Source organism: Numida meleagris, chromosome 2, assembly GCF_002078875.1.
Source record: "Numida meleagris isolate 19003 breed g44 Domestic line chromosome 2, NumMel1.0, whole genome shotgun sequence".
Lineage (NCBI taxonomy): Eukaryota > Metazoa > Chordata > Aves > Galliformes > Numididae > Numida > Numida meleagris.
The window spans coordinates 65412131-65439002 of NC_034410.1; the positions used below are offsets into that span (position 1 = coordinate 65412131).

The window sequence follows — 26872 nt, forward strand, 5'->3', positions numbered from 1 at the left end:
CTCTTCTTAAACAAAAATTGGTAATAGGAAGCAGCATGCCAGGTGAGCAGCCTGTGACCTTGCAGCGTTTGGAAAAGACAGCCTGTTCTCCAGGTTGCAACAATCAGAGCTTCACTGGAGCCAGACAAAAGGGACTGAATGCTATTTTATGAAACTGGTGACAAACTCTCTTATTTTTACTGTCTGTGCTCACAATATTTAAATCTAATAATCTCGAGGGCATTGCTGTTCTGGGATGTTACCAAGAAAGTTAAATTTCAACTAAATTTATAATAATTTATTTGATTATTATTATTTCCCATTTTACACTACTTCTGGTTACCCTTACTTTGTATAACAGGAATATCTCTCAAAGACGGAGAGTGTTAGGACACTATTCAGTCCATCCTACCCCAAACCCGCACCATCTCATCAGCAGATCTACTACTTTTTTACTATCATCACAATCCTTGATCTTATTTCATTAAGATTATTTTAATAATTAAAAAGACAGTCTACTAACTCTAAATAACATATACATCCTAGGCACTACAGCAGTCATTTTATTTAACCTGGATTTGCTTTATCTGCAGTGAATATTGCTCTCTAAATGCTGTAAAAAATCAGGAATGTGATTAAAATGATTCCTCCCTTGAACCACTGAACTACAGTGTGGACTCAGATTCATTCAACGGGAAGCTCGTCAGCAGTCTGAATCTCCCGCACTTATCAACTACTTAACAGAGAAATAATCAAAATGATTTAAAACAAGTTGATCCTCCACATCAGCTAAATGGAATTTTGGGGGTGAACAAACAACTGCTTCTTTTCTGTTAGCCACCGAGCTGACTACCCTCAAAGGGTAGTTAAGGTGCATAAGTGTAAAGATATACACTGGCTGAGGTTCTAGGCTCTTCCAGGAAAAGTATCCCTTGGGAAGAGGTAGGGTGAAATCTAACAGCACTCATGGAGGACTTGTGGACAGTCTAAAAGGCTTTTCAAAGCAGTAAGCAGAATCATCTCTTTTAACATATGGTAGTTAAGCACTCATTATTTAAACAACTCCATTTTGCTAAGAAACAGATCCACTCAGCAACACACACCAGTGACGCGACCACATATTTCTTCCCAGACAGGCACGGTCTGATGAGCAAGTGTGAGCATGGATATTATAGCAGCTAAGTAAAGGCAAAGGGACACACATGGCTTACAGTGGCAAGAAATACAGCAGCAAGATGGACTCAAAAACAGATGAGGGAAATATCAAAGCAAATAGCGATATGGCAACAGAGACAGGCTACAGCAGATCTACAATGCACAAGGATATTTAAATTTTAGGAACCTGGAGCCTGCAGTGGAGCTTGTGGTCTGATAACCATGGGTGTTTTAAGGCAGCAGTTGCACTTATTCTCCAGCTAAAAGAAAAACAGAATACTATTAAGTATTTTTCCTAGAATCTTATAATTCAACAGTTATCTCCTACAGGTCTTGTGTTCTGCCATCATGCAATGCTGTCATTTCAGGACACTTTATGCCAGATGGCAGCTAATCCAGGAAACCACTAACATCAACGCAAAAACTCATTCAGATAGCTTCAGAGAATTTTATAGATTTAGTGAACATCAGTAAAATGGCATCATAATATTTTACATGGACATTAAAAACTGTGATATGTGATGATAATTCTGCAGTGGAGCAGTACAAGTGAGACAACAATGACACGATGGCATCGAACACCCATTTCAAAGATACAGAGATCACGTACCATTTTTCCTTGATGAGAAGCTTTGAGATGAAATCTTTGGCCTGCTCAGAAACACCTTGAAACTCCTCATCTTCAAAATCCCAGCTGCAGGCCAGGATATTGTTGAGGGTCTCGTTGTCATCATCACCCAAAAAAGGAGACAATCCACTGAGGCTAAAGTAAAAAGGAATATGTTAAGTCCGTCTGTCTTCTCCCCTTCCTGTACGTGATCTCTGATGTGGCATCTATGATTGTTCTATTACTTCTGGCCCACCTTAAAATTTTTTTTTATCTAAAAATGTTTCCAGACCATTCTGATTTTCTCCTCTATTTACATTTTTTAAAATAATCACCGTTTCCCCCTAACAAAATAAACATTACTGTCTTTCATTGAGGGTCATATTTTCCAGATCTCTGACCACTTTTGCAGACATACACTGGGAGTTTATCAAGTGGTGCACAATACCTAATTGCTCAAGATAAATGTGCAGCAAAACAAAGAAGAGAAGTTAATGGTTGAAAAAAGAGTCAGATTACTGAATATGGAATTTGGAAAGGGGCCTGTATTTTCTATTTTGTGTACAGATTTTGTCAGTCTTCCAAATAACAACAAATTTGGATGACTGACACAGAATAACCTAGAAACAGCTTACAAAGCAGATTGAATCCTACTTACAGCATGTAAGCAATGACTCCTACACTCCACATGTCTGTAGGAAAGGAGACAAATTCATAATTCACAACTTCAGGAGCAAGAAATTCTGGAGTCCCAAAGTTTACTCGAAGCTTTTCCCTGGGTTTATATCTAGGCAAAGGAAACATTAACAAAGGACATTACAGCTTTAAAGTTATATTATAAGCTGTCTAGCACTTAGTGGGATTTCAGAAGCATATGGGACATTCAGGAGGAAATCAAGGACAGATAGAAGTACAAATTAGAAATAAATATTACCCATATATAGGAATGAAAAACATTTGTAAACTTGTATCATACTTCAGGGTAAAACTCAACAGCTAAACAAAGGAAGAAATTCAGATTTCTAGAACTACTGAGGGCAGCTGTTATCATCCTTTGGAATCTTCCCCATATCATACGTTATGGTATCTGCTTCAACAAGGAAGTGATATAGCATGAATTATCTCGTGAAAGGCCCTAATGGCCTCTCACACTCTCTTTTGAAGAATCTCATAACACTGGGACAAGAGAATAGACATGGGGTTCCACAAATTTTGTCGATTTTAGCTGTACCAATGTACTTACTTGTTAGAATCAGACCTCTTTCAACCTGCAACCTAAATAAAGGTTCCAGAACAAAACTTTTTAACCCAACTTCAAACATTCCTTATGAAAAGACGTCCTTGGCTAAAAGAACCAACTTGTTGCAAGAACAGTAGGAGAACATTATGGGTCAAAGATGTAACTGCAAAGAAGTAATACTTTGATTGTTTCCTAGTTCATTTAAAATTAGTAAGAACACAGGCACATACCTTCTTGCCAATCCAAAATCAATAATTTTTATTTGATTTGCAGATCGGTTCACACACAGGATATTCTCAGGCTACCAAGAGAAACCAGAAAACACTTCAATGAGAAGCAAGCATGACAAACTGGGCTTTTAGAAAACTGTAGGGTGAAAACCACTAAAAACAAGGTAAACATGCCATAAGCACCTTTTGCTTTCCTCCCTGATCAGATTTCTCTGTTTGGGTACAACCCCTTCTATCACATTGCAGTCGAGGTTAGGTATTCTATGCCTTATAACTGCTTCTTCTTGCTTTTCAATTTGACATAAGGCAGCAGTTCAGATAAAGAACTCGTAGGGGGAGTGAGATAGAGAATGCAGACTTCCAAAGTGAGGTTTCAGGATACTGGCACGGTGATTTTACAGACCTTAGTAAGCTGACACTGGTATTTAAAAAAAGAAAACAAAACAAAACAAATTTACTGGGCTTTGAAATTTATCTTATAGCTTTAAGTTTCTTAGTTCATGGATGTTCTGCCAGTAACTGTCTGATTGAGCACTGATATATTATGCTAGTTATAGCAGCTTTATGCTTTCATCAGGTATTTTACCAAAAGGGGGGATTCATAGGTTAAATCCCTCTGGATTTTCACGGGGCCAATTATTCTTCATCCCCCTGGAAGGAATCCACTGGCTTCCTAAATTACTCCCAATTCAAACAGAAGGGAGCAAGGACAGAATTTGGCCAATTGTCTTTGAAATGTAAATATCTAAAACAGAGTCATATTCACTGCCAGCAGTTTTATAGTTTTATATACTTTGTCTTGTTGCTCGTTGAGTCCTCTTTGAAATAAAACAGCCCTCAACACTTAAAACATTAGTTAACCTTTGTCACCATTATGAATTCATTTTAAACATAGGACTTGTAAACATCATATGTCCATGGTTTCTGTGGTCCTGGATGATTATGGTCAAGATGAATTTCTTTCAATTTCAAGCATTCTTCCTCAAACTCATCTGTTACTGACAACAACCTATGAGTAAGCAAAACAGAATGGAGAAGCTGTAGCTGGCTGGCACATGAAAAGAGAGTTCTCTGGGAAAAATTCATTGGATTGTGTATGGGCCACTTTGTCAGCAGTATGACATATAAAAACTGTGCCAACTCCAAGAACATAATTAATATGTCTCAAAGACCTGTGTGAAATTCTTCTTGATAGGTTTCTAGCTATCTAGATGTTTATAAAGAAAGAGAAAAGTAAGTCTGGTCATCGATAAAGCAACTGAAGCAGATCTCAACAAGCATCTGTTCATTTCCTTAACCTGTGCAATAATATAAATGTTAACAATTCAGTTATTACAAGCCAAAAACAGCAGCTGTAATAAAAATCTCACCAAAGACAAAACCCTCTTTGGACTTCTTAGCTCTTTTTTGCTTTAGTATAAAGCTCAGGGATCTTTATAGACAGTCATAAAACTAAAGACATCATCTCCTTTTATTTCTGTACTAAATAAGGTTAAGAAATACAGAATCATAGAAAGGCTAAGGTTGGAGGGGACCTTAAAGATCATCTAGTTCCAACCCCCCTACCATGGGCAGGGTTGCCACCCACTAGATTAAGCTGCCCAGGGCCCCATCCAACCTGGCTTTGAATGCCTCCAGGGGTGCCGAATCCACCACCTCTCTTGGCAGCCTGTGGCAGCACCTTATCATGCTCTAAGTAAAAAATTTCTTCTTAATATCTAGCCTAAATCTCCCCTCTTTTAGTTTAAGGCCATTCCCCCTTGTCCTATTGCTATCAGACCTTGTAAAAAGTCGGTCTCCCTCCTGCTTGGAAGCTCCAGCAAGTACTGGAAAGCTGCAATGAGGTCTCCCTGGTGTCTTCTCTTCTCCAAGCTTAACAACCCCAACTCCTCAACTTTTCTTCATAAGAGAGGTGCTCTAGCCCTTTTAATCATCTTTGTGGCCCTCCCCTGGACCTGCTCGAAGAGCTCTGCATCCTTCTTGTGCTGGGGTGCCAGGTTTGGACACAGTACTCCAGATGTGGCCTCAAGAGGGCAGAGAAGAGGGGGACAATTCCCTTCCCTTGCCCTGCTGGCCACCCCTCTTTTGATGCAGCCTAGGATACTGTTTGCCTTCCGGACTGCAAGAGCATACTGCTGGCTCATGTTCACCTTTTCATCCATCAGGACCCCCAAGTCCTTCTCTGCATGGCTGCTCTCAATGAGTTCTTCTCCCAGTCTGTACTCAAATCTGGGATTGCTGCAATTCAAGTGCAGCACCTTGCATTTGATGTTGTTAAACCTCATTAGGTTCTCATGCTCATGTACCCACTCTTTGAGCTCATCTAGGTCCCTCTGGATAGCATCCCTTCTTTCTATCGTGTCAACTGCACCACTCAGCTTGGTATCATCAGCAAACTTGCTGGGGGTGAACTCAGTCCCACTGTCTATGTCACTGATTAAGATCTTAAAGAGCACCAGCCCCAAAATGGACCCCTGGGGGACGCCACTCGTGGCTGACCTCCACCTGGCTGTAGAGACATTGACAACAACCATATGGCTACAACTATCCAATCAATTCTTTATCCACCTAATAGTCCAACTTTCAAATCCATAACTCTCCCATTTGTGTCTATTATTTAATAAAAACTTGGTTTAAGGGAAAAAGATCCAGCTCACATGTCCAGACTATTGAAAAATATCTTTACAAATTATTTTCTGAGAGTGACAGTGATTAGCAATCAACCAGTGTAAGAATATGCAGTTGGTAAAATTGGTTTTAGATAGAAGTAAGGGGACTTTCTGTGTATACACTTAAATAGTTCAGATACCTAAGCAAATACCTAACGGAGAATCTGTCACTCTTTTCTGGTCTTTCTGGACAATAACTGCTGTACTGGCAGTTATTGTCTAATCTAACAGATGCTGTATTATTTGCATCAACTACTTTTTTTATTACTTTCATTTAGAAAATACTTTCTAATGTATTTTCTCTCAAGCTTGCTATCTACTGATGCTTTTCATGACCACAACAGTGTAGCATAGACCTTAGAAATATATGCTGGGTTTGCAATGACCCCAAATGACTCTTGAATTTAGTTTCACTCACTCATGCTTTGGCTTCAGCATAGTGTAAATGGGGTTAATTCCTATCCCATGGCTGATGCATAAGTCAGAGATCTTGTGCAGCTGAATTAAATAATATTTGCACAGTATTTTGAGATGCAAATGGAAAAATTGAAAATAGCAAGATATTGTTGCCAATATCTTTCTGGCTTCCTGTAAAATAATTCCATGGAAAACTCAAGAGCTATGCAGCTTGATGACATATGACCACAATTCTCATCTAAATTACTTAATTCTGTAGTCATTTAATTGATCTCAACGTGGCTGAAGTAAATATACATCAGTTCAAGGAAAGCAGAATAAAGTTGTTTGTTGTTTCTGCCACAGGAATCTGCTAAGCTGCATGGCCTACCCTTACAGAAGAGAATTTCCACACGTCAGTTCTCTACCTTGAGATCCAAATGAAGAATGTACATTTGGTGCATGTACTGAATTCCTTCACAGATCTGTTTTATGAATGAGATAGTATCCATCTCTGTCAAATTGCAGTTCTCATCAATAATTCGGTCAAATAATTCTCCGCCTTCAACACTGATGAGAGAAAGACAATAAAGTGGAGATCAAGTCCAAATTCAAACCCATGCAATTACAGTAATATAGAATTAAAACTATCGACTATTTTAAGGATTCAAGTCAGGTTCAGTGAAAGGTGTCTACAACATGAGCTTGTACACTGATCTGAACTTCCCACATACTTGGTTCTGATGCATTCTAGTCAGAATTTCTTCAGAGTTTGAGAACCCAGTCTCCTCTTCATTGAGAGATGCTGTCTTGGGACATAATTTTGCACCAATAGAATTAATGAAATCACATGGAAAACCAAGATAACATGCTACACAATTGCATTAAATCCTTGGTCTTCTCCCTTGGAGTTTCAGAGGGACATGATAAAAATTTTCAATTTGAAGCAACAAAATCAGTGAAAATGACTTCTTAACTTCTTATTACATTTCAGAATACCCCCATCTTACCAACTGATATCTATGCTGACTTGTAGCTTTTGTGTCATAATAATTGTGCAAACCAAGCTCATAGGACTACCTAAGAACATACAGAAAAGTCAAGCTCATACCTTGTGCCATGCATTTCAGTATTTTAGTTGCATCATTTTTGGCTTCTTAAAAACAACATCGATTTGTCTTTAAGGCAGCCAATTTTACCTAATTAGCCTGATTAACCAGCATAGAAGACAGGGTAATCAATTCAAGCTTCCAGATAAAGGTTATCCACAACATCTACAGTTGGCACCTCTTCATTGTAAGATGTCTTTGCATTTGCATCACAGAATTGGAGATATTTTGAGATGTCTGTCACTTCGTTGGCACAAAATACCATTAGAAATTAAAGAGGAACTAATAACAGCTCTATCTTCAAATGGGGTAGTGGCTTTACATCACCTGGAGTGTGGAGCATCACTCAAAAAAAAAAGCATAAATGGCTCCATGGCACTTTTTCTTAATTTTTTAAAATTATTATTCCTAGGAACATTTTTCATATGCCCTTTCCACCTGCTAGAAGGTTTATTTCTAATTTCAGGACAAAGTAAGAAAGAAACAAATAGTTCTAGCAGAAGTGGTAAAGACAGAAAGGGGAAGAAAAGAACACACTTACTATTCCATGACTAGGACAATGTCATTTTTTGACTCAAAGGCATCATATAGCTGGATAAGGTTCACGTGATTCAGCTGATTCATGACACTGATTTCATTCTTTACTTCATTCTGTAAAGAATCATGAATATTGTGTCAGAAGCTTTTTTTTTTTCTAAGAAAGCTACATGAACAAGGACAGGGTCAGCTTGAACCAGACATCTACATTATCTTCATGTTTTCACTTGTGTCAAGTAAACCCAGGGTTTGCCTGTGATTGTTCCTGCAATGGTAGATGTCAAGGCAGTAAGAACTAGACTGAACTCATAGCTTGAGTAGGGAACTGCTACAGTAATACATTAAGAGAAGAAAGAAGGGGAAAGAAAGAGAAATGGACAAATGGTAATCTATCTAAGAAAAGTCCAGGACAGTCCTCAAAACCTCCCTTTGCAGTCAGGGGGGAAGACTGGTACCTCCACTCAGTTCAGCTTTTTTAAATATGCAGTTTAGAGTGGGCTGAGTCATTCTTCAGGGGAGCAAATCTCTCTACTGACTGTAATGGGATTCTTGGTGATCAGCTTACTCACAGAGAGCTATGCCTTAGAGAACCACAGATAGCTGAGACAAATCCCAACCTTGAATACCATTAATGACACAGCTGTCACAGAAAGGATGCCATGCTTGTCTTTCTTGTGAAAGCAAGCTCCAGATGGCCACAAGTTTTGCAAAACAGGTCAGACTAATTCTTCTCATTTTTATTTGTGTTGATGTCAGGAGCCCAGATCATGCCTGTTATCATTGTACCTCACAGTGACATGAATTCATTGCAGTAAAGGATAGATTGTGATGGAGGGGGAAGTATGCTATGTCACAGGCCAGACAAATACTTTCACCATTAGAGAAAACACTAATAGAATTAAAAGTAGAAAACAAAGGGGAAAAAAAAAAGGCAAGCCAAAGAAACACAAAAATCTGAAAAGAAAGTTGGAAAAGTTATGATTAAAAACAAAAACATGAGAGAGAAAAACCAGAAAGAAGACTTTGATGAGAAGTGAAACAGAACTACTGCCAATGGTAATCCAGCAGGTTTTATGACTATGATGGCTTGTAAGGCTCTTGGCCATGGTCTGTTGAGTAGCTGAAGAACAGTGTGGGGTCCATTAGGGAACAAAGACTCTACCAACCTTCTCTTTATCACCTCTGGCTTTTATAATTTTGGCTGCTAGCTTGAGACCTGTTGCTTTCTCTTCACATTTGTGTACCTGACCAAATCGCCCTCTAGGAAAAAAAAAAGGGAAAAAATATTAATCAAAACCATACAGTTGTATTGGCCTTGAATGCAAACTAAGTTATACAGAATGGAAATAATCCTCTTCCTATTGAGTTCCATTCAATTGCTCTATTGCTGCTATTTTATTGTGTAAATTAGACTTGCTATCACTCATTTAGGCATGCCAAAATCACACTATTGTAGCTGATATTATTCCATTTGTATGATTCATTAACACTCACTTCATTACTTCTAACAGCTTTTAATACTTGATGAAGCAAGCTTACAACAATACATACTGTAACAATAATAACTCACTTATGTGCACAATCTGCCTCTCCCCACATCATCATTCTACCCCAAGGGAAGGCTGATATTTCATAATGAAACAAAGCCTACCCAAGACCACGTTGCTATTAGAAATGACAATATCACTCTATCTTGAATTATGTCAGCATGAGAGATCGAGCAATTACATGGTCTGTCAGATTAGCTTGCTGATATACCTGAAAACATGCAAGTATTTTCAGGGATGGGCAGTGCTGAGGGAAAGAAGGCTACAACATGTTTCTACATCCTCTTGGTTTCAATGTGAGGTACTATCGCATCCTAGGAGCATTGTGACAAAGCCTGAGGGCAGCTGGCTGACCTAGAGCAACACGAAATACAAGCCAAGTCTAATGCTGCCAAACCTTCAGCCAAAATTCACTCACACAGTAAAATCAGCCTCCTGTTTTCATTCCTAAGTACTGTTAAAACTTAGACTTTCATGACTCTGACTCTAGGGAGGAATGATGCTTCCATTCACCTCCTGGGGGTTCCTGGCTTTAAATTCTTGCCTTGCTTTACACGTTGATTGGGTTCACTTGACTTACCCTCCCAAGATTTCATTCCTGTTGACATTATAATAACTGCTGATCCCCACCCTTTTGGCTGAAACAATCCGGTGATCAAATGGTGCTGGTGGAGTAGAAGTATCGTCTACAGAAGAGAAAGCAAACAGATAGCATATGAGTGGTCACATGCAGTGCTAGTCTGTCTCATATATTTCAGTCCTTCTTTACCCCAGATAAAGAACTTAATCATCCTACTGTAAGTTAAATAGATAGGTCTCTCTGTTATTTAGAAAGGATTTTACTCCAGAGCTCTGGCTCAGAAAGTATGGCGTCACAGGGGAGCTACACTAATTAAGATAAGTACTCCTCTACTTAGTTAGCACCTTCTGCGCTGTGAGTATCAGGAGCAGCAAGAGGCAAGGTGAAGACTGCTAGACTAAGCCAGTGCAGCTTCATGGCCACAAAAGGCCTGGGCAATTTGTTTAGAAGATTCGGAAGGAATTTTTCCCTAACCAATTTTTAATTTCTTAGGAACTGTTAATAGATGAGTATGTACTGTAATTCTCTCTTGGTATAGAAAGAGATACAGAGCTCTTCTGTAAGCCCAGCTAGTAGATGTCATCTCCCTTATGATGTTCATAGTGAAGAATCCCTTCTCTACTGGCCATCTAATTGAGTCTCCCCAGCATTGTTATTGTCTTTAAAGATTACATTTACTGCTTGTGCACACTATGGAGTTTCATCCTGTCATGTAACACTTGGAGTTTCCATTATGGCTCAGGGTCCTATGTGGTAGACACATGCTACTTTGAAGAGTTTCCGTGCTTAAAAAAAGAAGGCTGATAAAAAGAAAAGAGGGACACAGTAAAGAAACAGCTTCCCAACAGCTTCCTGGAGCAGGTACAGAGTTTTGGCACAAATATAGGTCTCCAGTATTATTGTCCAGACTTTTACACACTGGACCATTCTGCCATCCTGATGTCAAAATCCCTGCTGGATACAAGCCCTGCATGCCTAATTTCTCTTTGGATTTTTTTTGCAGGGCATTGTGATTTCAAATTCATACTCATGTTGTTTTTCACTTGATTTATATTCCCAAGAGTGACCTTTGGCTGACCAAGGTGACAAATACTTCAGCTGGTTGGGAGGGCTAGAGCCACAGTGTTTTAACATGAGCTCTCTGGTCTGGAACGCCAGGTCTTTTTTGTGGGGAGCTTGTTGAGCAATTTGAAAGCCATTCATTCCTCCAGTGAAAATGATTAAAACCACAAACAAAACAAAACAAAAAAACATGACAGCATGTAGCTGGCAGGAACAGTTTGGTCATTAATGTAACAGTGGATTGTCCTTATTCAAAGTGAATGTCCATTTTTCCAGGATACCAGCTGTGTACCTAGATTTTTTTGACAGTGTTAATAACTTACATGGTCAGGAAGTTAGTTCATGGTCAAGGAATTGTGAAAAGCTGGGGCTCCTGGAAGTTTGCCACCTACTTGGGATTCTGCAGAGCATGAATTGCATGTCCTTAAGTACGAGCCTTTGTATGTTACCAAAACAAGCCTCTACCCTAAAGGCAGAATTTGACCCTAATGACACAAACTCCAAGGGCCCCAGAATGAAAGTAAAATATAGGGTTTGGAATGCTCAACTCTCAAATTATACCAAACTTTTAGCAAGAAAATGCTCATTTAAAGAAGTCAGATTATGTGTCTAAGTTTTAGCCTTCAAGATTTTTTCAATGACAAATCCTCCATTTTTCTTTTACTGCATACCAAAGGGGATTTCTCACTATTCAAGAACGTCCTGCTGTTACAGATGAAAGGCACTCCAGGAGAGACACTAACTTTAATGCCATCTCTAACAATCTGCCAGAGCTCAGGACAGCTTATGAGTTTAGATTTTTAGTTTACAATCACCTGTTTCTGTTAGAGAATCTAAGAGCCTCACATAGATATTTAATTCATTATTTCCTTTTCCCACTTCACTCTGCTTTCCCAAAGCAAAGCAGTTCATTGTTTCCTATGTATGCACATGCAGATATATATATCTTCAAACCCATCAGGCCATCACTTCATGTTCCATCATTCATATGCAGGGATAGGCACTGAAATCCTCAAGCAGAAGTGGTATTAGAAATCTCTGCTTCACTCTGCTTCAGAGTTTAGTGCCTGAACACCATTTATCTGACTCTTCAGAAGCATCAGTCAGGCCTCCACACAGCAGTTTGTACTCCTTTATTTTATAGACTATAGTTGTTCTCACTTCAGATTGCTACAGCGCTAATACGAGGAATTAGATTTTTCAGGCTACATCCAGAGCACTGTAGATTCTGTGTTAATATATGTTCTTAGCACTTCCACAAGTCAACTAGTTTTGCCACAAATGATGTAATTTCTCCCCCTACTCTATGTCTAAAAGTACTAGCTCTGTTGTGAAAAGAAGAGGGAAAGAGGATAGTATTAGTGGAGTAGTTGTGGCAAAAGCAAATCAGCTGTGACTAATTTCTGTAAGAACAGAAGCCGACAACAAAAGCCAACTCCTCAGGTAGAGGAGAATTTGATGGAAGCAAACAGAACCATGGTATTTCCCATCACTTTATGATGTGGTCCATGAACAACTGCTTCCCATTAGAGTTACCATGCACTTCTTTTCCTCTTACTAATTATGATCCTGATGTCATTCTTTTCTATGGATGTCTTTGTCTGACCATTACACTCAATACCAGTGAAATAAAATGGTTTGGTTTTGCCTTTGGAAATACTTCCTGTACAAGTCCTGGGTTTCATTTTAGTTTTACATGTTCCATCAGAACTTTCTGCATGTAGCCTGCTCTACTGTCATCTTTGATTAGGCCTTCAACATTCACTCAACTGTTACTGCTACCACTGTACTCAAATTGGCAGGTCTGCTCAATGACTGAACTATAATTTCCTGTACCTTTTCCACAGCCTTTACACCTGCAAAGACAAAACATGGCATTAGAGCAAGGTATACTTAAAGCAGAGACAATTTAGAAATATACATGAAAAACACCTACACACATACTGCATTCAAACATTAGGCTATTTTGCTTAATGGTGTAAAATAATGGTGTTAAATAAACTGTTTTAATACTCAGAGGAATAAAATGACCTCTAAGTAATCATGACAACAAAATGATTCTTCATTACTGAAATGCCTACTTGAGTTCTACTGATTTTAACATTTGGCTATCAATCTCACCTTTAAAGCAATGGGAGAGGACTGGGATTTCATTCTGTTCTTATAGGTTCCTGAGAGCTTAAACTGGTTTATCCCTGAAAAGCTAAATATAAATGCGGCACAGAAAGAATTACAGTAAACAAGTTTATCAGTTTAGTTTTCTGGGCAAAGTTTTACAATTCTATATTATCAAGTAAGTTACTAAATGTTGTAGTAACTTAATTCCCAAATGGTACATGGCCTAACCTAACAACATTAATTTGTTCATATGTTGTATGATGCTGCTGTGAATAAACATTACAGAGTGGGAGAATGCTCATCAAAGATTAAGAATAGCATGTCACAATTCTCATATTCTTATCCTTTATCCCAAGAAAACAACCAAAGTACACTGCCAGTACTATGTATGGTAGATTGACTGTCTGTTTTTAGGCTTAGAGCTTAGATCAGTCAGATAAACTCATTTTATATTTTTGTGTTGGACTCGATTTTTACTAGTATTTATACTAAGCAGCCACTTTGACTTAAAACCTGAACTACAGGTTTTTCTAAAGCAAGGGTCTCTTAAGAATGTACAGTCTGAGTTTCAGGCCTTACATTCCCTCTGGTGCCTCTTGATCATGGCTTTGTTCTGCCTCATCTTCATTTTGGGAAGGTGCTGATGGTTCCTCATCCTCTTTTTCATTCTTACTAGCAGCTCCCTCCCCTTCATCCATCCTCTCTTCTTGTTCTTCAGCTCCAGGCACCTGAAGTTCCTCCTTCGTCTCCTCATCTGCTGGAGACTCCCTCTCTATCTCCTGCCCAGTTATCCTTTGACAGGCATCATCAACAGCATCATCTTCTTGCTGACTTTCCACAGTGAAGGATTTCTGAACAGAGCTTCTCCTGTAACAGCTTTCAAAAGCTATTTCTTCTTTCTCCTCTGTTCCTTGAGAATGAAATTCAGGAGAATCCATTTGTAGCAGAACAGTACTTTCCCTCTCAGCATTTTCCTTGTTGAGCTTATCAACTTCTTCCTCACGACAACAAGACTGGCTGTTCTGGATGGCCCCCTCTGTAAGTGAATAGATCAGCAAGGAATATGTCAGTAGTTCTGAGAGTCAGTAACCATATTGAAGTAGAAGTTTCATGCTCAAAATCACCTCCACTGTATTTTGGACAAGGCACTTGCTTCCCTCTCCCACTTTCAAGTTCAGTGTAAATATCTCCTAAGCAAAAGAAAAGTTATAGGCTCTAGCAGAGTTCTTTTTCTTCATGAGTGGGATATCATGCGCCAGAGATTCTTCCCTTTCAGAAGCAGCAGTGGAAAAAGCTTTTCTCATTCAAATTTATTGTCAGGTTAATAAGATCCTCATGCAAAGCATTTCTTTGAGCAGTTTGCCACCAGTTAAGCTGGTGAAGGGTCTTGAGCATAAGTCTTACAAGGAGTGACTGAGAAAACTGTGATTGTTTAGTCTGAAGAAGAGGCCTATGGGAGACCTTATCATTCATTACAACTACCTGAAGGGAGGTTGTAGTGAGGTGGGGTGGTTGGTCTCTTCTCTCATGTGTGACAGGACCAGTGGCAAGAGCCTCAATTTGCACCAGGGAAGGTTCGGGTTAGATATTAGGAAAAATTTCTTTTCTGAAAGAGTGGTAATGCATTGGAACAGGCTGCCCAAGGAGGTGGTGGAATTGCTGTCCCTGGAGGTGTTCAAGAAATATGCAGATGTGGCACTGAGGAGGGATATGGTTTAGTGGGCATGGTGGTGATGGGTCGATGGTTGGACATGATCTTAGAGGTCTTTTCCAACCTTAATGATTCTATGATTCCATGATTCTTTATACATAGGCACATGTCAAGTTGCTTGGATGTGATGGCAACATGATGTTTCTTGTACTATTCTCACGTATGCTGGTGAGCACACACATAACCCAAGCAAGAGCTGCTCAGGAGAACATGAGTTACTTCTGTAAGGGTTATTACTGAAGCAGTAAGGGCTTTGCAGCTTTACTCGTAGAAACTTGAAACTGATCAGAAGAAAAAACATTCTAACCTGCTGAATCTGGTGGCTCCTCCTCTTGCATAGAATTTGTTCCCGTCTCACTCAAATGTGACTTTTCTTTGATGACCTGTGGAAAAGCCAGTAGATATACTAGTCAGCAAATAGAGTGTTCATGTTGCATTGCTCCTCATGAAACTGCAGCCTGATTTCTCTGTTGAGTCCAAGTAGTCTGTGATCTGACTCATGTTTTTCCTGTGAATTATGGTCCTTGTTTTAATCACTACCAAGCTATCAGACTGGTATCAGCGTAGAGCAGGATAAATGATCTCAGTTGTAACCAACATCACCACTGGCACAAATATAGCCCAGAAAAGATCAAGAGTGAGCCTCTGGGACTTAAAACCTTCCAGAACTCAGCTGTTGCCCTGCACTAGCTTTTGCTGTCAAAACTAGGTTAGGTAAAGGAAAACTAGAAATATTTAATATTCTACCAAAGATTTTAGTAACAGTCTTACTGAAAAAAAAAAAAAATCAAATAGATTTTTGCTGTTAATCAACATCTGGTAACAGCATTTTTAATGACCCAACAATTTATTACAGGCTGACTGAAACAGTTACCAGGAATCAGAGAGTATAAACCATCCTGACAGCTCTCTAGTGAGCTCTTATCTGTATTTTACAATGTTACAGTGACATCTAGAGGTGCTTTACGCCTTGCCAGCTCCTCGAAAACAGCTGTTACTGGTACATTTATGGCTATTTACAAACAGTTTTACCCAGTTTGCTCAGTGTGTTTTTTCATCAGTCACTCCTAGACTTGTGGCAGGAGGGTGACCTGTGTTTCTTTTCCACCTGCCTTCTTCATACAGTACTATGAAACTGATGCTATTATTAGTAGTAATGGATCCAAAGGGTGTGAAAAATGCAGATACCTCCAAATATTTTCCAGAGAGACTACTTTCTCTCTTTGAACTTTGTAATACATTTCAACAAAATATAGAGGGTCAGGCTCTAAATTTTGAATGTCTTAACCAGGTAAAGTTGTTGGTGGTGTTGCTTTAAGTTCATCAAGCTACATAGAAAATAGGCATGAAAGAAAATCAATGAGAAACTGTCAACGGTTTACAGGCGTTAGGCCCGATTCCGTGACAAAGGGGACGGGGGACCCAAGGGCCCACGTCCCGGGAAAAGGGGAAAGGGGAAAAGGGTAGGGAGATGGCCCTGAGAGCAAAAAACAGCGGCAACAATCTGAGGAGAAACAAACTAATTTACTAAATAAAATATCGGAATGCAAAACAACACACTATAATACAATATAATTACAATTTAAGCTGATAAATCCAACACAGAGAGAGAGAATGTCCCAAAGTCAAGGTAGGCCTTACTCTACTACCGACGATAAGACGGCTGGAGAGCGAGGTGCTGCCAAGACGAGAGACGGCGGAAAAAGGGACGAGGTCTCGTGATCTGCAAGTTTTTATACTGCGGGCTTTTATCTTTTCCCTCCGGCTGGAAAATGGTAACAGAGGAGCAAAGTACCGTGGGGACTGTAGTAGTCCTTCTCTTCTGAGAACTAGGTATATCCACTACATGATGTTATGATGTGGAATACCAATAACCGAAAATCATAAAACCATGACAGAAACAAAAACAGTTAAGAAAAACGGGATGAAATTGTGTGAAAGGATTTCAGCAGAACTTCTTCAGAAAATGTTGATCTGCAAGGGAAAAAGAGACTGCACGGTGAACATGGGAATTGAGATTGAAAATTATTTGGGATGCAGTTGTTCCCAGGAAATTGTAAGCTGCAAGAAGGCCTAAATAGAACTAGCCAAGTACCCTTGAAATATAAATTGGAGCCTTGTTCACATGGAACTTAAATATAAATGTCTCAGTTCCAGGTGGATCACAAAGAATCAACCAATGCTTATTCTGTTTTTCATGGTGGAAAGTGCTGAAAGAAGCATGGAAAACCCTTGGACTTATTCATTCTGCAGTGTGACTGCAATTAGTAATGCACTTGGATTCCTGTAAGTATGTCAACCTCACCACACCACTGAGGACATCAGCTCTGATCAAATACAGTCAGCTGAGCAAATAACCAGAGAAACAGACTCCAAGCTCTTTGATGCATGGGGCCAGATTTCACTTCTGCATTCAGAATTAATTGCAGGCACACAGTGCTTCCTACTAAATACTGCTGTAGTTTGCAGGTGTGAAATACAGAAGTCAGCTTTTGAAAATCCACACCTAGTGGAACATTGGATGATGCTGAAGCTGACAGAGTGTTACATAAATTACTACACTGTTTATTCAAGCATCACCTCTGATCTCCTACTTTTTAACAGCAGATGAGGAGCTCATACTAATCCAAATGAGAGGAAAAGAAAAAAAGAATACAAATAAAACAGTTACTGGCAATCTTCAGAATAAATAAATGTAACTATTTGCAGTAAGTATAAAGCCAGTAGCACAGCAAAATAAGAAAAATAAATACAAGGATTAGATATTTGACTAGTACAATCTGCAGACATATCAGTGGTATATGCATGTGCATTCCAGTTCTCTCCACGTGAAGGGCTTTGCTTTTAGTAAGCAACATGCAACTTCAATTTGTCAAAACTTAATCCAGTAGTAGAAGCATGAGCCTGCTCTCATTATTTCTTCCCCTCAAAGGGTGAGATTGTTCCAGGTCTACTGGAGCTGAAGTCAGTGGGGTCCTTCCTCCTGGCCAGACGCATGCTGCAGGAGACATGGCAACCTGCCCTGAGTTCATCCAGGGCATGTGTCCCCAAGATGTCCACCTGGGTGGGGACATCCATCTCCAGAATGTCTATGTGCAGGCAGCCAGGCCAGTCCCCTCATGAATCTGCAGCCTGTGAGCACCCAAGGACATCATGCTTTTCTGAAAACTTCGTCTGAAAAGCATGGAGGTTTGTTAGTGCTATCCATCCTGCCTGCCTACTCTTCATAATGAGTTTCTTCCTTCATTCTGATAACTGTGCTCTCTCAAGAGATCTTTTAATTCAATCCCTGTGAGGTTTCATTTATTCATGTATTATTCATCCTGAAATTTGGTGACATGTGATTCTTTTCTGTCTATAATTTCTGAAAGTATATGAATCAATATTTCTTAGTGCAAATTAGACTTCCACCCTATTGTTTTGCCTTTATTTAACGATCTGAATACATACAACTAGGATTATAGCACTACAGACATTTTCCCTATCCATACAAGCCCAATGTTTTCAATGAAGTTTTCATTGTAATACCAGAAAATGTTATGTATATTGTCATCCCATAAAATATACCAAAGAAGAAAGGTGTCTTCACCTACAAAAGTTGGTATTGTGTATTCAAAAATGCATTTTGTAAACTTAAACAGACTCTTCCATAAAGAACTTTGCTAGAGCCTAAGTAACAGAGAGAGAATAAAAACCCACAAGGTGATAACAGAATAATGCAAGATATTCTGGACGCTAAAACTTCAGTATAGACCAATGAAAAAAAAAGACTTTTGGAAATTCTTTAAATTGACTTTAGAAAGTACATCATGAAACTTGCAGAAATTAAGCAATAAGAAATCATATGTATAAATATAATATATTTTAACAGAGATTTCAAATGCAGTGAGAGATTAATGTTTTTTATAGACATCTGACCCTTTTTTAATGAGCTGCATTTAGTTAAATTCCTTCTTTATATTGCAGCAGTCCTAACCTTGGAATGTTTTCTTAGCTAACTTTCAATTTTTTTTTATACACCTAATAAAACTCTTTGATTTTTTTTCCTACTGCAAACATTTTTGTAATGAATGGCCTCATGAAGCAGCCCCAAGCTTTTAGCTAGAGGTCCTTTATCACTCCATCACATTTCATTTGATGTCAAGACGTTATTCTCAACTTCATTCATCCGATATCAAGACAAGCAACATTGCGGATGTATAGAAGACTTTTCCGACTTAGTTTCTGTTTCTCAGGTTCTTAAGATACCTTGTAGAGCTTTGTTACTACAAGATATCCTGGTTTCGTATCAGACCTGATCACCACCCGTTCATCTGTATGATTTTAGTTACTCAAGCTTCCTTAAGATTTCATTTCATTAACAGCCAGAAAGCTATATTTTTTTCCACCTGAACACCATGAGATGAATGCTCTCAGTACCTCCATACTGGTACATGGGAGAATGCATTCTGTGCAATGGAGATCTTGGGCACCAGAATGCATGGTGTTGCCTCCTGCGCTATCCCCAAAACCCAGTACCCAGCCTCTCCTTCACTTTTCCTCTTCAATATTCATTCCTTTTTTGTCTTCCTTCCAAGAACCCAGCAATACTGAACAAATGCATTTCTGATACAAACTTCTAAATGGTAGAAAATGCACACATGGGAATTCTGCTTTTACTGGCAGGTGGTATATCTGCCACACGACTTTATTTTTTGCTATGCTACACAATCCACCGGCATCTTCTAGCAAAAAAAATTATCTTCCACAATCCTTATAGTGCTCTTTGAAGTAGATAAAGAAATCACTCTTCTGTATGAATGAAACTCAGTTCACAAGGCTCTTTCAATCATGTTATTGCCAAAACATGTTAGCCATGAGAATCATAATTCCCTCTCTAGAAAATAAAAGAGAATTTGTGTGTGTCATGCTGCCTTAAAAAGACATAGGTAGTAATCTCTGCAGGAGGACACAAAGGAAATACAGAAAACTCCCTTGGGATAACATCATTCTAAATAAGACTGCCTCACATCTCTCCTTTTTCACATTTCTTGATGTCTTCTCATGTGTGATGACTGACAGGGTCCTATGTGCTTCACAGGTTGCACATGTGCTTCATATGTACCTGCACCGCATCCCAAAAGCTTTCTAGGTGCCGTTCTCCACATTTTTCACATTACTGTTGAATGTCTCATCGTCTGTAGTGAGCTCCACTGTCTCCACTTTGAGAAAGGAGAGGAAAAATCCAGCTCAAAACTCAGTAAAACCCATGAATCTCCCACCTATCAATTACTGGAGCAATTCTTTACTACAGCATCAGTTAAGAAGCCTCATTCATATTTCACACCTTTACTAACATATCTGTGCTAAACGTGTAATGATATCCATGGCAAATATGCTCAGACCTCTTGAACAGCCCTTCAGAAGCCACTTTTGGGAAATCACACTGCTGGGAGATTTCCAAAGAGTTACAAACTTCAAAAACCATTCCCTGCAGCTTTGATGACTCACTTCTAATTGGACTCCAGAAAGACAGGTTTCCTAATAACGAACTTCATTTAAAAAGAAGGAGCTCTGGGTGTCTGTGTGGGGGAAGATCTGTTCATTTCCCCTTTACAGGCATATTTTCCTGTGGCACCTTACCACAAAGGCAGCACATACCAAAAGGAATGTACTTGGACTCATCCCAGGCTCTGCTGGGGCTGGTGCCCAGTCAGGCATCACTGCTCCTTGTCACTAGTGCATGTGTATGCAAAGCCCAGGGTGCTGCCAATGCAACACCAAATCAATTGCATTCCTGAGTAGGTACACTTCTCATCAAAAACCAACATGGTGAGGACCCCGAATTTAATTGCAATGGCATTCTCTCCTACAGGAGGAGGCATCCAAGCATGGCATCCTAACCTCTGGCAGATACATCTGACTCCTGCTAGGGGACACCTGAAAACTGATTGTATAGGTAGAACTCCTGATGTCAAAAGGTGGACTTTAGATAACTGGAGTGGGCAAAGACTTCTTGCCCAAGCAAATCCCTCCTACCACTGTCTCCTCTCTTCAAGGAGCCTTCTTTTACAGGACTGCTCCCTGAAGTCCTTCTTTGTCTTGCTCTCCTGCACTCACCAGTTACCTCTGTATCTCATGAGGTCTCTTGAGATTTGCAAAGGAATTGTAGTGGATTCCTGAAATGGTGGCTGTAACATGCAGGCATTAATGTCATGACAATAAGCCATCTGAGGCTATGTGCAGGTATTTAGAAATCAGCAGTGCCTGCTTTGATTCCACACATTCCTCAGAGGTAAAGAGGGAGCAAAACCACAACTGCAGTGCCCAGGGCTGGATCCTACCAAGGAATATTGACAGCAAACAGCAAGTTCAGATACTAAAAGAAAAAGTAAAAAAACCCACAACATTCTGAGTTGGAAGTGCATGAAAAACCTGTCAGTAAGGGAGAAAGCAGGGCAAAACAAGATGAAGACATTTTGTCTGGAGAAAACTTAATGGCTTTATAGATAGAAAAAGTGAGGGAGATAGTTATAACTCAATTTATGGCTCACTCAAGAACTGGAATACCTCTACTGACGCTGTATTTGGATAAAGGCATCAGACCTGAGGGGCAGAGAAGCACTCCCAAATACAAAGGCAGCTAGAGCTACTGACATTGTGTTGCCCAAGCAGCAAACACATCTGCTGAGATCCTACAGAAGGACTCTGCCCTGAAAACCACTGAGGATTGCAGAAACTCTTGCAGACAGAATAAAAAATAAAATGAAACAACTTCTGCCTGTTTGGCTGGAATATGAAAAATTCACAGAACACGGCCAATCTGGAGAGAAGGAAAATAATGCATGAGGGACCAGTTAGTATTTGTAGGCAAAATGAAGGAATCAGAATAATGGTTACAAGATGAGGCTGAATGTATCTTAAAACACAGATTGCAAACAGAAGTTTCATTACCAACTTCAACTAAAGCAACAAGTGACTTGCAATTGCGCTGTGATCCCTGTGCAGGAGGGCCAGGGGGGGTCAAACAGAAAGCACAGCTCCCACTGCTGGGGAGTTTTTATTGTGGGAAACAGCCTCAAACTGCTGAAAGTTATTAGTCCTGTGGCAAAGCCTGCAGAAATGGCAAGTGACCAAAGTTACAGCAACCTGCAAGCAAATGCAGAAAGTTCAGCATCACTTTACAATGGCAACAAAAGGGACTTTATGACCCTTCAGGTGAGTATTTGCAGGTTACTAGTATAGAATCTCTAAACTGTTTAATTTGGAGGAAATAAGTGAAGTATTATTTTACCCTCTTTCCTGATAGGTGGAAGGAAGACTGAAAGTGGAGTCACAGCGTCATTTTGCAACAGGATTATCACAGACTACTTAGAAAGGTGAATTTGAGGAAAACCTCAAGAGTTTAAAGACACTGCTGTAGAACTGCTGATTTCCCTGAGTGGTAGTAGTGAGAAAAAAACTTAAAAAAACAAGTAATGCCTGCTTCTCCTCTCAGCCACTGGTGACGGGGTCATGCCGCATGTGGTGGAAAATGGCTTGGAGACATTTGGCAGCATTGACAAAGCGTGAAGTGTCTGCAGTCTACACGATATTATAACTGCAACTCAAAACAGAAATCAACTAAGGTCCTGTACGAGGCAGCAGTGGTATTTCAGGATGGCGGTAAAAGGCAGGAAAACAGAAATTTTGCTTCAGAGGAGAGCGTTCCCTATATTTTGCAGAGTACAAAAAGTCGCAGTAAGGCCTGTGATCTGGAAACTGTTCCAGCTGTTGCTGAAGCCAGAAGAGAGATTGCTTATCATCAGCTGCTTATCACCACTTCTTTACTTCTCTCCCATTGCCCTTCTTCCCACCCAACAGAGGCAGCTATCCCTTTTGTTCCATCTCTTCAACTGCTCTCTACTTTATCCATTTCTGTAAAATGAGCCAGTTATGAAAAGGTCAAAACCAATTCTGTAATTAATAAAGCAAAGAGCACCTCTCTAAAGAGGGAAGGATAGGAGGACAGGTGACTAAGCAGTATATGAACTCAACACACTGCTTTATCTGGATGCATCATTGTCACCTCTTGCACAGCCTACTAATAATTGGGATGTCTGAATTATTTTGCAGAACCAGGCTGAGGACAGACAGCTATTTGTCAGGCAGCTCAGCCACCTCAGGTCAGTAGTGCGTGGCATGGTCACTGGGAAAGGTGGGTAAGGCACATCATCCCAAACATCTGATCTAGCACACGTAGCAGTGCACAAAAACAGGTACCGCCTTTCCAGTAAGATGAATGGATCGCCTTGCTCACAGCCATAAGGAAACAGAACAGGGCTGTGCATGTCTAAACTAATGGCAGAATAGCTCAGTAATGCCATATGGAGGCCAACCAGGATAACAAAGATGTTGATCTTACTGACTGGTGGCTGACTATTCTGCATTGTTGGAAATTGTTTTCAGGTGGGGACTAGGGACAGCAATAAAGATTTTGCTAACAGAAGCCAGGGTTAATTTTCACAGGGTAGGTCTATTCATTGCTATGCCACCAGGTATCACTGGTACATCTCAGGTGCAAAATTCTGCAAGGGTGTGAAGATATCTAACCCCTTGTTTCTCAGTTTCTTTGCCTTTCTTTTTCCTTTTGTCACAATAATTCAAAACCTCATTTGTAAATCTGTTTTGAATATGTGGCAGGCAGAGGCACAAGCAACCAGCTTCATGGAGTCCGTGGACCATGCTTTTCACTAACTTGCTCAGAGATGCTTTTTCTGTCACCTCAGGCAGAGGAGAGTCTGTTTGTTCTGAATGCTGATAAACGCTGGCTGCCTCTAAATCAAAAGGCACGCTTGACAATCTGTGCTGAAGGACATTGTACGCTTCCATTGTTCTCAATGCAGGGATGAATTCAAGTCTGTTTTTACTTAGAACCGAGTTGACTAAGTGTTTACTAAAGCCATCTGTTGTTCACAAGAAAGGCAGAAAATTTTATGACGGTCCTATGCTAATAAATCAAACACACAGACAGGAAGGTAATGACAGGTGAACATATGTATGCTATCTAATAAAACAAACAAAATATTAGCAAAGTAATAGTATCACCAGCATGACTCCAGACATGCTCCTGCTGCCTCTAGTAAGCCCTAATGCTAGACAAGTTACCACTAAGGACACTCTACCTCACCAAAAGTCACTCTGAACGACAGTGGATTAGTGCAGAGATTACAAATGGAGATGCTGTTGGAATAAAGACAGAGATCCCAATCACCTCTCTTCTCTTTGGGTCCTTTTATCAAATCCAAGCCCACCACGCTCTTCTTCACAGCTGAAAACTCTCCCATCCCAGCTCCCTTGTCTGGAGCATCACTTCCTCCACACGGCACCAGCCATGACCTGCCTCATCTGCTGCACAAACCAGCACATGCACATTCACCGGTGAAGCCACCACGGTCCCCTTCTCTCTCTTAATGCACAATTGTACCACAGCCAGCCTCTGTCACAGATACAGGCTAGAGCAATTCTACCATTACATAGATGACCTGTGGGTCTCCTGAATGGGACTTTCACAACAGATGTTTTCACTGATGTTTTAAAAAGCAAAAGAAGCCATAAGCTCAAAATAAATAATCTTTTCTCATCAAGATAATGGTACAAAAGGTGAAAAAATGTATTTTGTTCAAATTCAGTCATCAAAATCAGTCCAACTTGATGTTCAAAGAAGGCCTTTAAAATCACTTTTATTCTTTGTTCTGCTTAGCAGGGCAGCTACTTTTCCCTTTAGTTACTGATGTTCTGGAAACAAGGCTGCACAGGTTATACCTTTACATAATGTTGGATCATCCAGTTGAATGGATGGATCTTTACATGACGCTCCTCTGCTGCTATTCAGCAGCAGCTGCTGTTATATTTCCTGTAATGGCTCAAATGCTTCTTGTCTAACTGAGAATTTGAATTGCCTAAGAGTAAGCAAGCTAAAAAGCACCTGGTTTGCTGAGGACAGCATTCTGAGTAATACTGGGCACCTCTGTTTTCAAGGAAGGTCATTTCCAGTAATAACTTCACGTGATGCTTCTCCTGCTCAAAAATGTCAGATAAACTCCTTAAATTACTCTTTAATTATCAAGCAGTGAAGCCAGATTATGACATTTTGGGGAAGACATGAAAGCAAAGCAAAAAAGAATAACAAAGGCAACATTTTTAGCTTATTCTCATTTCAATGTATTTGTTAGAATAAATTTCTTAATTTTCTAGTTCTACTGAGCTTCTTTATGCAACAAAGAATAGTTAAGCTACCTTACTAGAGCCTATGATAATCAAAGGAGCCTTTCAAGAGATTTTTGTGTTCTCTGAATCTGTCCTGTAAAGAACATAACAAAACTCCCGTTATGGTGACACGGGCATTTTTCCTCCAAGGAAGTTTACAAAAGCTGCAGCTCCAATTACAGTAACCTTACCTTGGATCCCAATTTAGAAGTCTTCCCTCCCCACTGATGTCAGCAGAAATACCAGATCAGAACAGCAGAACAGTTAAGTTCTTCTTTGAAATAAAGGACATCATACACGTGTACGTTCCTGATCCAAAATCTATTGTAGTCATTGGAAGTCTTTTCAACAGTTTCACTGAGCTCTAGACCACACAACATATAGCACGACCACTGCAACCTGATTTAGCTCAGTAATTATAAATCCAGTAAAATAGATGTTCAATACCCAAACCTACTGAACTCTGTGACAATCTGATGTCAGTGACCCCTAATTATGTTTTATAACAATAAAGAGATCATTAGAAAAAAGCACAGGTAGTAGTTACTGAGTAGATTTTTGTATTTTTTTTCACCAAAACTTGCTTGGTTTGTTCTAATACATTTCATTTTTTAAAGAGTATGGCTTGTTCTCTCTCAAATGTTAATGAAATGAAAAAGCTAAGCATATAAGACAACATATCTATGGCTTGCAATGATTCTTGACAAGACGAGAAAGAAACCTAGGCTCACCTTTTCTCTCCTCTTCTTGAGCAGAGCATCAGCTGTTGTCTCCGAGAAAATCTGCATCCCAAAACCACGTCCAGCTGCTTTTGTATAATCACCTGCCTTGCAAAGCTTACGTTTTAGAATATGATGTTTTCCACTTGAATGATGTATTATTAATGCTTTAACCTTCTCAGCCAGAGGCCCTACAAGCTTCTGTATTGCAGAAACACTGTGCTCCAGTCCATCTAGTCTTTTAACTTGCTGCTCTGCATTCCTGTTTATATCAGAAAGAGATTTTTTCATTTTAAGGCAAAGCCTCTTCATGTGATTATTTCTCAGATTTTTGTTTCTTTCCATCTTCAATCCAGGCTCAGATGTCTCTGCTTTTACAATCTCAATATCTTTTTCAATGCAACAGATTTCTTGGGAAACGCTGTTCAGTTTCTTAAGCACATTGTCTTGCAGCATCAACAGCTTATCTATTTTCTGTTCAAGGAAGGCAAACTTCATATCCATGACGTTAAAACTTTCAGTGCTGACATCACTGCTTACAATATGATGAATCTGTGGGGGCTCCATTGTATTATCAGGCCCCTGGCTTTGCAAAGCATTTGGATCAAATACTTTTGCCAAGTTGTTGACCATAGACGTAGAAGAGCTCTGCCTGCTGGATGTGGTCATTTTGCAGGTTTAGGCTGGGGGAAGAAATGCTCTGATGCTCAGCTGCTTGAGGACAATATCAGTTGCAAAGGCTTCCCATCCAGACTGCACTGGTATACAGCCTACTTTGGCGACTCCAACTCAACTAATTAAGAAACTACTCTCCCACATTTGACTAAAACAGAGGAAAGAAACACCCAAATTACTTAGGAATAAAAGTGCCTTGAATCCATTATTTATATATATATATATCTCTGTTTCCAAATGAAGCAAATAGAGAGATGAGCATCCTAAATGCACTCGGTTCAGTGACATGAGCCCCAGCGGGGACAGAACTA

The 26872-nt window shown here is 39.7% G+C and overlaps 1 protein-coding gene across 1 annotated transcript; it reads right to left on the reverse strand.

Annotated features, from left to right (window-relative positions):
- On the reverse strand, positions 1107-26519 carry MYLK4 (myosin light chain kinase family member 4). The gene is made up of 13 exons (XM_021386373.1): positions 25899-26519; positions 16229-16268; positions 15248-15346; positions 13809-14265; positions 12948-12967; positions 10050-10155; positions 9089-9182; positions 7927-8036; positions 6705-6846; positions 3212-3282; positions 2400-2528; positions 1745-1897; positions 1107-1394 (listed from the first exon to the last, which is right to left on the reverse strand). Exons 1-13 carry the CDS (start codon positions 26517-26519, stop codon positions 1307-1309), a joined length of 2130 nt encoding a protein of 709 aa, XP_021242048.1. The 3' UTR covers positions 1107-1306.

What these genes read in the sequence shown, in the direction of transcription:
- MYLK4 (XM_021386373.1), bottom strand. Translation starts at nt 26,519, where the DNA reads ATGGTCAACAACTTGGCAAAAGTATTTGATCCAAATGCTTTGCAAAGC. An exon ending in CAAGAGGCACCAGAGGGAAT is followed by an intron (nt 12,968 to 13,808) that starts GTAAGGCCTGAA and finishes TTGTCTTTGCAG; the next exon opens with GTGTAAAGGCTGTGGAAAAG. An exon ending in GATTTTGGATTGGCAAGAAG is followed by an intron (nt 2,529 to 3,211) that starts GTATGTGCCTGT and finishes TCCTTTGCCTAG; the next exon opens with ATATAAACCCAGGGAAAAGC.